Source organism: Balaenoptera ricei, chromosome 15, assembly GCF_028023285.1.
Source record: "Balaenoptera ricei isolate mBalRic1 chromosome 15, mBalRic1.hap2, whole genome shotgun sequence".
NCBI lineage: Eukaryota > Metazoa > Chordata > Mammalia > Artiodactyla > Balaenopteridae > Balaenoptera > Balaenoptera ricei.
Genome location: NC_082653.1, coordinates 85,675,276 through 85,687,928, shown reverse-complemented (window position 1 = coordinate 85,687,928; position 12,653 = coordinate 85,675,276). Strand labels below are relative to the sequence as shown.

At 62.3% G+C, this 12,653-nt stretch overlaps 1 protein-coding gene across 1 annotated transcript in view; it reads right to left on the bottom strand.

Moving 5' to 3' along the window:
* TNRC18 (trinucleotide repeat containing 18) overlaps positions 1-12,653 on the bottom strand; it is an 86,432-nt gene that overhangs the window by 53,808 nt on the left and 19,971 nt on the right. Inside the window, 5 exon segments of the mRNA XM_059896726.1 lie at positions 5,843-6,296; positions 6,298-6,975; positions 6,977-7,566; positions 8,015-8,140; positions 10,405-10,560. Coding sequence (XP_059752709.1) covers positions 5,843-6,296; positions 6,298-6,975; positions 6,977-7,566; positions 8,015-8,140; positions 10,405-10,560 — 2,004 coding nt within the window.

Genomic DNA, 12,653 nt, shown 5'->3' with positions numbered 1-12,653 from the left:
CTTGTGGGCCCCACTCCCACCCCGGGCTTTCAGGCAGGGCCATCCGGAGTCCTTCAGCTGGACTGGGAAACCAGAGCATGTGTCCGAGCTTCCTTCTCCCGCGGGGATGGCCTCCCAGGCCCACAGAAACCCCAAAGACCCTCCCGCCCACTGGCCACACTGGGGTGGCGGACAGGCTTTGGCACAGAGCTGCTGGTGTCCCCAGAAGGGACAGGCGCCTGCAGTGTGGCCTGCCCCCAAGACCTCTGTCCTCAGGCCTGATGCCTCTCCACTGCCCTGGCTGTCACCACGCAGGCCCTCAAGGGCTTCCCACCTTAAGTGCCACCTGCACCAGAAACCTGTATGCAGGCCCGCCCACCTGGGAGCACCCACCACCCCCAGGGTCACTCAGGCCAGAGCCCCAGACCGCTCCCTCCAAATTCAGTTGATCTCCAAAGAAATGTGACATGCCCTCCACCGCCTCGCCCCGGGGCACCACCCTCGTCCTCCTGTGCCAACCTGCTCCCTCTAATTCCTGCTCATACCTGTCCCTCCTATGGAGGGCCAGCCCCATGGAACCAAGCCCCTGGGCCTGACTCATGCTGCCCAGCTGTCCCCTCCAGTGTACCCCCAGCCTCCCTGCCCTCCAGTCACACTCAGGGCCACACACGCTGTTCCCTCCACCCAGAGTACCCTTCCCTCTGTACTACTCAGCCTCCCCAGTAAGAGCTCAGCTCATAAGCTACCTCCTCCAGGAAGCCCTCCCAGACCACCTCTCCTCTATCATGCTCCCTTATTTTTCTCCCTCACAGCACTGAGCACAACACACAGACGTTTTGCTTGTTGGTTGTTCACCGTCTGTCTCCTCCTCAGACTGTGCATTGCTCTGGTTTGAGCAGTCACACTCCTGGCTGTCTACCTCTCTCCTGCACAATGCCTGACAGAGGAAGCTGCTCAGCAAATACGTGGGCAGTGAATGAATGAATTCATGAGGATAGCTAGAGAAACAGTGAGCTATGCAGAGAGAAGGGCAGGTGCCAAGGCCCTGAGGCAGGAGCGTGCCAAAGAACATCAAGGGGGCCACAGTGGCTGAAGAGAGTAATAATAAGGAAGAGAGGGTGCAGGTGAAGAGTCAGGTACAGGCCATGGAAGGGAATGTGGTTGAGATTCTGTTCAAGGTAAAAGAAGAAACCAGAGGAAGTTCTGAGCAGGGATGAGACATGATCCGACTAAGGCTTTGAAAACCAACCTCCCTCCAGCCACCTGTGGACAAGCAAACCAGAGGGCCCATCGCCTCTCTGTGCTGAGCTCCAGGATGGCAAGGCACCAGCTCCTCTAGCAGGGAGGTGTGTGGGGCAGAGGGTCAGCTGCTCCGAGGTCCCACACACCCAGGACCCCTTCACCCCAGCCCTCGAGGCATGAGCTCTGGAGACGTCCAACATTTCAAAGCCGCCTCTGTGCCCAGCAGGGCCCTGGGCCCTCTCCATGCACACACTCATTCAGTGGTCATCAACCCAGGAGGTGGGTTCCAGCCCTCATCCCATCCCAGATAAGGAAACTGAGGCACAGGAAGGTAACCTACCCAGGTCACACCACTGATGACAAGGAGGCGTCAGGCTAGCATCGCGGTCTGACCGGGTCTTCCTGACCACCAGGGTGCACACCCCTCCACACACAGAGCCCGCACAGGGTGGGCACCGGTGAAACAGCAGCACTACTGCCATCACCCATCTGCAGCCCTGCCCCAGGGCCCCCGTCCCCAGCACTGACAGCCCCTCCGTGGGTCACATGCTCTAATCCGGCCATAACGGCAGAGGCTCAGGCTAAGGCCCGGTTCCCATGGCAACTCCCTCCTGGACTCCATCTGAGCATTTCTGCAGATATGGCGACCATCACCTCCGGCCAATTCTGTGCTTTCCAGAGTCTGGGGTCAATACCACCGCTTACACCCGATGCAACCCCAGCTCTGCCCAGTGTGATGGGCAGCAGGGCGGGGTGGGGGCACCATCACAGCCCCCCAGATTTGGTCCCCAATTCGACTCCACCATAGAGGTGATAACGGGCAAGACAGAGAGATGGGAGGCACAGGTCTGAGCTTAAGGGTTCAAGTTCAGCCCGCCTCTTCTAGCCGGGTGACCCAGAGCGAGTCACCTCACCGCCACAGGCCCTGCTCTCCCATCTGTGAAGCTGGGATAACAACAGATCCACCAGGAGGAGCTGGTGGCCGGGACTACGTGGGGCCACCTGCTAAACGGCAGGGAAGGTGCTGGTCTGCGGGCCTCTCGGGCGTGGGCACTGCTGTCTGGGGCTCACAGGTGTACATGACGCCCGTCCTTCATCCATCTCAGGGTGCAAGACCCCTGTAGCCAGACCAGACCCTGGGTGAGCCCTCGGGGCATTTCCCATAAAGGATCTCAGGCTCACGGCAGAAGCTCTGAGCCCTTAAGGCACCGAACGTGAACAGAAAAAAGGCAGGCCTGTTTATGAAGCACCTACTACGAGCGCCTCAGCCCACCTGGCATCAGGGAACGAGGAGGCCCTCCCTAGCGCCACGTAGTAAATGGGGACACCAGGGCCCAGAGGACTTAGGCCTCAGGTTCAAGGTCACGCAGCTGCAAAAGGCAGAGCCTGGATGTGAACTCACTGACAGGCAGAGGACTCACTCCACAAAGTACAAAGTAGGAGCCGGGAGGTCGGGAAGACCCAGGAGCCCCGGGCTGACAACCACCATTCAGCTGGGGTAACGCCAACTCCTCCCCTCCCCCAAGGTCGTCCAGATTGGGGAAAAATCACCACTTCTTACAGGCATTTTTTTTTAAGGAGAGTAAGACTCCATTCACTTTCCAGGGGTCACCAGCAAACAGAAAGACAGTCTCAGCCCAATAATCCCTGAAGGTCTCATCCCAAACTATCCCATCCTCTCTCTCTCTCTCCCCTCCTGCCCCCGACACTTGCACACACATACACGCTCACACACACAGACACATTCTCACCTGCACTCTCTCACACACACTCCCTCATACACATCCTCCCACACACACTCACAACCCCATGGACACAGGTCCCTTGGGCACAGCCAGGTACTCTGGGCACCAGGATGAGTTCTGGGGACCATGAGTCCTAACTGGGGTGCCGTATCATGTCACACGAGCATTCTTCTCAAAAAAGGACCCCAAAAGATCTTTTGCCCACATAGTGAGCGGGCTTCTCCACCACCCAGCCGGCCACCTCCAAGCCAAGGGCCAATGCCCAGACTTTGAATCCCAGACTAAGGCAGGGCCTCATGTGAGCCCCTGGGGTCAGAGGACGGGCCTCCCTGGCTCCAGGGGGGCGCCACACAGAACGATGGGCTCAGCTCAACAAACATTCCCTAATACATCACTTGCTCTGAGCCTTCTGTCTGGATAAAGACCCTCTGCAGCTGTGGTACATTCAGATGGGCAGCGACCGGGCGAGACCCAGGGCAGCCTTGAGCCTTACCAGGCTCCTCTGGGAGAGCAGGGCTGGGGCTACGGGTCTAGGAAGCAGCTGTGACAGGACACAGCACTGGCCGCTCACTGTGGACAGAGGCTGAAGCCCAGGCAGGAGTCAGTGCGGGCGGGCACAGGAGGGCCAGGCTCAGGGAGGGACGGGGACACAGGGGACGTGCACCCAAGATGCCTGTGTATCTTGGAAAATCTAGGAGGCGCAGGGAAGCAGGTCGCGCGGGGGCCGCGACGTGAGCCAAGCCTGAGCTTGCAGCTGGCGAGTCTGGGAGCGAACTGGGGGCTGGGACAGAGACTCAGCGAGGAAACCCAGGCCGACTGTTAAAAAGTCACATGAGCTAGGGGCAGCGGGACACAGCCTTCCTTCCGGGGCCCTTACCCCAGCCTGCCAACACGCCACACCTCAACACACTGACCACGGCCTGGAGCAGCGGGGCAGCCTCAGTGCCTGACCCACAGGTGGGGCCCTTGGCTCAATACTGGGCTCTCTCTGGGCGGCCCAAGTCCAGAGTTCCAACCAAAATGCCGCAAATAGCAACTCTCCAAAATCCCAGGAAGGAGTCCAATGGCAAAATATGCAAGGGACAAACGGAAATGTAACCAATCAACCGAGTTCTGGAAAGATATTCAACTTTACTAATAGTTAAAAGAAATGCACCATTCCTCCCTACTGAACTTAACAACGATTGTTTGGGGGGTTTTTAGTTAACACTAAAACACAATTCCGAGGAGTCTAAAACAAAACAGGCTGCAAACAAGCATATAAACTCTCTAACTACCTAAGAAGTCACAAAGGCATTCAATGTCGAGACCACAGGAATGCCGGGGCCCTACTTTCCATCTGTCACACTCAGTCACTCATTCACTCACTTATCAAACACCTACTATGCGCCAGACCCAACGCTAGGTATTGGGAACACTGAACTAGGTTAAGTAAGGCACGGTTACCTCCCTCAAGGACTTGGAATTGAAAGCTTAAAGCTAATTTATTCGTAGGAATCTATTCTTAGAAAATGACTCAAAGTTATCAGTGAGGCGCAATGCACAAAAATATTCAAAGTAACTTCCTAAACACAAAAACATCAGAGAAGGGAAAACTAAAATGCCACAAGGGAACGGCTAACTGAGCTATGGTGCGTGCTCTGGACAGAACACTAAATACCATTAAAAATGATACTTACAAAAAAAAAAAAAATGATACTTACAAAATGTGTTGGTGGGGCTTCCCTGGTGGGGCAGTGGTTGAGAATCTGCCTGCCAGTGCAGGAGACACGGGTTCGAGCCCTGATCTGGGAAGATCCTACATGCCGCGGAGCGACTAGGCCCATGAGCCACAACTACTGAGCCTGCGCGTCTGGAGCCTGTGCTCCGCAACAAGAGAGGCCGCGATAGTGAGAGGCCCGCGCACCGCGATGAAGAGTGGCCCCCACTTGCCGCAACTAGAGAAAGCCCTTGCACAGAAACGAAGACCCAACACAGCCATAAATAAATAAATTAAAAAAAAAAAAAAAAAAAAAAAACTGAGTTGGCAAAAGCAAGAGCCCACCCACAAGGGAAAAACACAAGGCCCAAGATCATAGTGCACTGGAGGCTCTGCAGATCAAACGGGAAAGTGAACCTGGGGAAAGAGCTCAAAGTGTTCAGGGTGGTGGAAAAAATCTAATGGTCCCTTTTCTTCTTTCTCCTTTCTTGCATTTTACACATTTTTCTATGTGTGTAACAGAAAAAGCAATAAACTTTAAATAGCAGCCACAGCCCACAAGTGGGATAAAGGACAAACAGTACCAGGAAGGTGGGAGAGAGGGCTGCACAAGAAAAGGAGGCAGGTAGAAGCAGAGAGCAAAGGTGGGGAGGTGAAGGGGGAAGAAAAGGTGAGGGGTGGGGGTGGGGGTAGGTGTGGGGTGGGGGTGGGGGTGGGGTGGGGGTGGGGGTGGGGGTGGGGGTGGGGGTAGGTGTGGGGTGGGGGTGGGGGTGGGGTGGGGGTGGGGTTGGGGGTGGGGGGTAGGGGTGGGGGTGGGGTGGGGGTGGGGGTGGGGGTGGGGGGCGGTGGGGTGTGGGGGTGGGGGTGGGGGTGGGGGTGGGGGTGGGGGTGGGGGTGGGGGTGGGGTGGGGGTGGGGGTGGGGTGGGGGTGGGGTGGGGGTGGGGTGGGGTGGGGGTGGGGGTGGGGGGTGGGGTGGGGTGGGGGGTGGGGTGGGGGTGGGGTGGGGGTGGGGGTGGGGGTAGGGGTGGGGTGGGGGGGTGGGGGTGGGGTGGGGGGGGGGGTGGGGGTGGGGGTGGGGGGGGTGGGGGTGGGGGTGGGGGGGGGTGGGGGTGGGGGTGGGGGGGGTGGGGGTGGGGGTGGGGGGGGGTGGGGGTGGGGGTGGGACCCGGGACCCACCTTTGACGTTGCTCAGAGACAGGGAACGCTCCTGGTCCGCCAGCCCAGGCACCAGCCGGCCACTGCCACTGTCCTTCTGCCGGGCCACGGCCACCGCAATGCCCACGGGTGGGTGTCGCACCTCCGCCTCACCCTGGGCACCGGAGCCCTCGCGTCCGAAGGCCTTGGCGCTCTCGGGCCTCTCCGGGTCCCGCTTCAGCTGCCGGCCCCCAGCCGCTGCAGGGCCCGCGGGGTGCGGGAGGCGGGCCTGGGCGCGCGGGGCAGCCGTGGGAGCGGGCTCGGGCTTCATGGTGCCCAGGCCTCCGAAGGGGCTCTTCTTCCCGCAGCCGCCGGGGCGCACGGCCACGGCCTCGCGGGCGAAGCTGCCGCTGTATTTGATGAGACTCTGCATGGCCGAGGCCTCTCCCGGCCCGTGGGCCGCGGCGTGCAGGTCGGCGCCCGGCCTGGCGCAGGGGGGCCCCGGCGCGGGGCAACGCACCCCCGGGGTCCAGGTAGGCCTTCGTGGCGGCGGCGGCGGCGGCCTCCTCCTCGGCACGGCTGGCGTGGTGGTGCTGCGCGGCCAGCACGGCCATCTGCGTCGTGGCGAAGTTGCCCAGCTCAAAGGGTTTCCACTTGTGCTCAGGGCCGGCGGGCGGGGGCGGCCGCCCTGGCTCCAGGCCGAAAAGCTTGGCGGCCTGCTGGGAGGCGGAGGTGACGACGGGGCCGCGCGGGGCGCGCTCGCACGGCCGGGGCTCGGCCTCGGGCTTGAGCAGCTCCTTGGCGGGGAGGTAGGCCCGGGGGTCCGGGGAGGAGCGCGCGGCCCGCGCCGGTGGGGCCTCGGCGGGCGGCGGCCGCTTGAGAGAGCGGATCACGGAGCTCTTCTCGCGGAGGCTCTCGGGTCGGTCCGGGGGCGGGCGCGGAGACCCGGGCGGGGCCTGCAGGACGCCGGGCCTGCCCGCCTCGCGCTCCCGGGTCCGGGCGTCACGCGCCTGCGACGCGATCTGGATGGGCCCCGGGCGCTCGTCAAAGGCCTCCACGGAAGGCACGAAGGTGGGCGCCACCACACGGTGCTCGCGGCCCGCCTCGCGCGCGGCCGCCACTGGGAAGATGGTGTAGACGCCGGCGGGGGGCGGGCTGCGGCGCGGCGAAGGCCCCGGAGGCGGCGGGGGGCGCAGGCGGGCCCTTGCTCGCGGGCGGCGGCGGGAGCGGCGAGGGGCAGGGGCAGGGCCCGGGAAGCAGGGCCTCTGCGCGCCGCAGCCGTGCGCTCTCGTCCTGCCGCGCAGTCTCCTTGGAGCCGCGGGCCGCCTCGGCCACCAGTGCGGGGAGCCCCGCGTCCCCCGCGCCATTGCAGAGGCTCAGCGCCGGTGGTGGCAGCGGCGGCGGGTTCTTGCCCTTGGACTCGGTGGCGGCCGTGCCCGATGCCCGCGGGGGCCCGGGCTCGGCCAGGAAGGGCGACAGGCGCTCCGGGAGGCGCGGGGGCCCACGGTCCTGGCGGCCCTCCGCCCGCGCCTCTTGGGTCAGGTCCACTACGCCGCGGGGCCCGGCTGCCTCTTCGCGGGCCCGCGGGTCCTTCTTGCCGAACAGTGGGGGCGGCTCCCCGCCGCGGCCCATCCGGTCCTTGGCTGGACCTTCCCGAGAAGAGCCTTTGGTCGAGGCGCCCGACGAGTGGCCGCCTGGCGTCCTGGAGGAGGGAGCATGAGAGTGCAGGGCGCCCGGAGCTCCAGGGGCGGGCAGGTAGAAGCCGTCTGCAGGGAAGAAAGAGCGCAGCCGTGAGCGAGTGCCCCCTCTGCCGGGGGGAGAGGGAAGGGAGGCCCCAAAGGGTGCCCTAGACCCCAGGGCAAGGAGGAGGGCCATGCACAGCGCAGCCCGGGAGAGGGCAGGCTCTGGAAATGGATAAAACCAAGCTGAAACCCCGCCTTGGCCACCTACTAACCTTTCTGAGCCTCAGTTTTCTCATCTGTGAAAGGGGGAGAGGCCAGAATTAAGAGCTGCCCAGAGGGCCCAACAGGATTAGACGAGGGCAGGACAACTAGAAGGCTCCAGAAGGCTATGGGTGGGCCCAGAAAGCCTGTGGGGGCCCTTGGGGGCTGGGGTCTTGGGAAACAGCTGGGATGCTGCCTGGAGTACTGGGTAGTGGTCCCTCCCAACCTCATTCCGCAGCTCCCCCCAGTCTCCCCACTCCTGCCCTCTGACCTTTCTGGGTATCGAAAATGCTGGGCTGGCCCAGCTGGCTGAGGAGGGGGCTCCCGCTGCTGGGGGGCTCCAGGTGGTTCAGGTGGAGGTAGGATGGGTACAGCCCGCTGGGCAGGTGGGAGAAGCCTGCAAGAGAGAAAAGAAGCCAGCTGGGACACCTCATGCCTCCCACCGGGAGCTTCCTTCCACCCTCTCTGCTTCTTGGAAATATCGTGTCTTGGCTGTCAGCCCCCTGGTGCTGGGAGCCCTGAGGTTTACCACCAGCTCCCACAGCAAGGATTGCCCCCTCCCAATCCTGGCATTCCAGTCCCAGGCAGCCCCCAGGGGCTAGGGCTCTCGAATCCCCCAGGAAGAGAATCAAATTGGACCCAGTGCAGGGCAATGAGGATGATGAAGGTAGATGGCAGTTCTAATCACAGACCAAACCCTTTCAACTGCTTTGCCTTTGTTATTCTCATTTAAATTTCAAAGGAAAAAAACCTGTGAGGCAAATACTCTTAATATCCCCATTTTACAGATGAGAAAACTGAGGCTCAGAGAGGCCCACTTGCCCGAGGTCCCCCAGCAGAGGAGCCTAGCTTTGAACTGAGGTCACCAGAACTCTTAACCTCAGCCCAACATGGACCCAGTTGAGTGGTTTACTGGATTAACTTCTCTGCTGTGTGACGCCAAGCAGGTGGCTTGCCTTCTCTGAACTTCAGCCTACCCAGCATCTCCAGCTGCTGGGTCTCCCAGGCAGGTGCTGCTAGGAAAGAATTCCTCCTGCCAGGGGTCCTCCTAACCTCCCACAACCCCCTCCACCCCACCAGTGATGCCCCAGGACCAGGGCCTTACAGGGTGCAGAAGACAGGAAACGGAGGCCACGGAGAAAGAAACAAGAGGCCTAAAAGAGTACACGAGGAATAGAGGCCCAAGAGCCATTCAGCAGGGCCCAGAAGGCCAGACAGGTGAGCAGGTGCTGGGGCAATGGAGGAGGATCCTGCCTCTCCGCCTGGGCGGTGGGTCCTACAGGACCTCAGACCCACTGGTGATCCCTGAGGGACTTGGATCCCCCATGCCCCCCAGTCACTCCCTCTGAGGCCAGAGATGCAGGACCCGTCCCTGGCCACACTGGGCGCACATCTTCACCCACAGCCCCACCTGACAATGACATTAACAACAATCACGAAACGATAAGGAACACCTGATACACGTTATCTCACTTCATCACTGAAACAACACTCCTAGCTAGGCACTGGTTCCCGCTGCTTTCTCATCTGTAAAATGGGCATAATAGTCCCTCCTGACGGCTTGTTCTGAGGATAAAGTGAGTTCAGGTATGCAGTTCTTTGTGCATAGGAAGAACACCGCATTGTTTGCTATCATTACAATTATTACCGGTATTTGCTGGCAAAGGAGAAAAGGGAGTCAGGCTGATGGCACACAGGCACCAGAGGCAGCCTCTGCCCTTCAGGCCCCTCGAGCACCCCCGCTCTGGGCTGGTGGAAATGGGAGGCTCAGATGGGACCCCAGCCTGGAAGGACTGCCCACCATCCCAGTCCTAGAGGCAGGATCGCCCCCTCCGTGCGGGGCACACACACGTCAGGACAAGGACGGAAGCACTTGGTGACAACTGGCACAGAGAAGGAAGTGGGGAGACAGTGGGCGGCGAAAGGCCCAGGAAAGCCTGAACCTGCAACAGGCACCCGACCCGGGAGCACCGCAGGACACCCAGGAGGCAGCAGGAGCGAGCTAGCACCCAGCATCTAAAATCCACCGGAGCCCAAGGTGGAGGGTGCACTCAGAGCCCCCCAGGCCCATTCCTTCACTGACAGAGGGGAAACTGAGGCGCCACGGAGGCCCAGGATTTGCTCTGGGCCGGCAGACCTCTCCACATTTAGGGGCGTCACCGCAGAACAGCAACAAGAGAGCCCAATGGCACCTGGTCCCACTGCCCTCACAATGACGATGACCGACGAGCTGACTGTACACTGGGGAGATAGCGGGCAGCAGCAAACTAGGCCCTGCCCTCAGAGCTCACTCTGGTGGGGAAACAGGTATCTCACGAAAAAACACACAGATGAATGTGTCATCACAAGTGGGAGGTGGAACCGGGGTGGGGTGGGGGGGTGTGTTTGAGCCAAGCCCTGGAGGAGGAACAGGAGATAGCCAGTGAGCTGGGGTGCGGGGCTGCAAGCGGAGGGAACAGCACGTGTAAAGGCCCTGGGACAGCGCCACGAGGGAGCGCTGAGCATCTGAAGAACAGCAAGGAGGCTGGATGACCAGGGCTGGGCCCCACGGGCCACAGCATGGAGGACTGACCGTGGAGACAGAGGGGAGGGGGCAGACTTGAGAAGTGCCGGGGACAGCGGCCCAGCGCCCTCGGCCCGCCCGCCTGGCTCGCTCCTTACCTTCGTGGGCATGGGCGGCCCACAGCTGCACCATGGGCAGGTTGCTGGGGGTGGGGGAGCGGAAGGAGAGGTCAGAGGGCAGGGGCACCGGGCTCCCATGGGATGAGGCCGAGGGCCCCATCCCGCTGGCCACAAAGCTGCCCAAGAAGGCCTCGCCTGCAGAAAGAAGGGGGGCTGTCAGGCAAACACCAGGCCACCGCCGCCCAGCCCACCGCCCCGACATCCCCGCCTCTCCCTGCTTCTCGAAGCTGACACTGGCAGGGAGACCAAACAAACCCCCTCCGCCCTGCCCCACCGCAGCCCCTTGGACTCAGGACCACCCTGGCTCAACTCAGCCAGACTCAGGGCTTGAGAAAACTGCCCAATGAGACCCCAGGTGCCTCCAGGGCACCCAACACTCTTGGCAGAAGGGCGTTACCATCCCTAGGCCAGAGGGGGTATGGTTCTCCCCATCTGCACCGGAAAGCTGAGGCTCAGTGCGGGGCAGGGACCTCCGGAGGCCATAGAGTGACGAGGTGGAAGGGGGCTCAGGTTCTGAGCTTCTGGACCACGGAGGACACCAGAGAGCTGGAGAATGGCCTCCAAGGACCCCAAGGCATCCCTGGACAGGCCCGGACCAACCCCTCAGCCAACCCTGTGCGGGAGGAACCGTGTGCCCATTTAACGGATGAGGAAGCTGAGGCTCAGAGATGGGAAGTGCCTGATTCCACAGCCTGTGACCAGGGGCTCTGAATGCAGCCCAGCAGCCTGTCCCAGAACTACAGGGAATTAGCAAGTGAATCAGGGGATGAATGAGAGCAGTGGACAAGGGAGGCCTGTCCCTTCAGAGAGCAGAGCTCCTCCTACTGGGGGTCCCTCAAATGGGGGCGTGGGGGCCGATTGATACCAGGAAGGACAATCGGCTGGGGCCTGGGTGGAAGCCGCACCCACCCCTGCCACGCCCCACTTGGCCAGGCCCCCACCCGCAGGGGTGCGTCCTCCCTCCTGCCATCCAGGGGTGCTGCCCCTAAGCTCCACGTGCCCGTCCTTCAGGGCAAGACGCTGGCAGGCCCCCAGCTCACAGGCCGGGGGAGGCCTATGAGACCTGGGCAGGGGGCTTCCCTTCCCTGGCCTCTGTTTGCTCGTCTGCAAAATGGGGATAATAACGCCTGCCTTGAGAATTGTAGTGAAGGAAGACGCACGCATTTAACAATAATAATAATAATAAACAGCAGCAGCGCCCGTTCACTGAAAGGTACCAAGCACCAGCTCTGCCCACCGAGGTAAGAGCTCCCCGAGTGCCCCCCAGGGAACCTCTCCAAGCCCCTGCGATGCGGGCACTGTTTGCAGCGGCCCAGAGTGAAGTGGCTGCAGGGGGTCACAGACAATGTGTGACTCGGGTGCCCAGGGGGCCCCAGCCCGGCCCTCAGGGGGCTCGCAGATGCCCACCCACACCCTCTGAGTCCCCACAGGCCTCCACGCAGGGCCTACAGACCCGCCCTCACCACCTCCCCGGGGGCACAGGAGGCCCAAACCTCCCCCCAGGCCCTTCAGGGCGCACACAAGGGGCAGGGCCTCCTCCCTGTTGCCCAGAGCGGGCCGGCGTCAGGCGGAGCGATAGGAGCACACCTGGTACCACGTGGCATCACCACCACCCCGCGTCCGGGTCCCCCATCCCATCCCCACCAGCCCCCTCACCGGACTCCAGCGCCAAGCCCTCGGGACCCAGGGCCATGGTGGCCGGTCAGTCCGCCCATGCAGCCCCAGCCCGGGCAGCGGGGCCTCCGGGCCGCCAGGCCCCAGGCTTCCTCCTCTGCGGGCGGGCGGGTGGCCGGCTCCGGAAGCTGGCAGCCAGGGGTTTGCGCAAGGGCTTACATCAGCCGCCGGCTCTTCCTGCCCTGGGCCTGCCCCTGCCCGGGCTTGTGAAACCCGCCCAGCGGCACCCCAGGCCCGGATGCCACCAACAGCTCCCGCCTGCCACGGGGCTCAACGGTGCCCGAACTCCCTCCCCCGGGCCCGGCGGGCAGGCCTGGGCACTCCGAGAGCAGCGGCGTGCAGCTCCGTTAAATGGGCACGCCAGCGCCCCTCACCGCCAGGCCTAGGACAGTGGCGTTTATTTGCACAACTTCACTGTCCCCACCCCCTCCCCTAATGATGTTCCTGAAGCAGCGGAGGGGCAGGGCTCAGATACATGAGATAAACCCCCGGTTGCTGGGACTCCCTTCCACCTGGCCCCTCCACTCATTCCCACCTCGGGGCCTTCCCTGGGC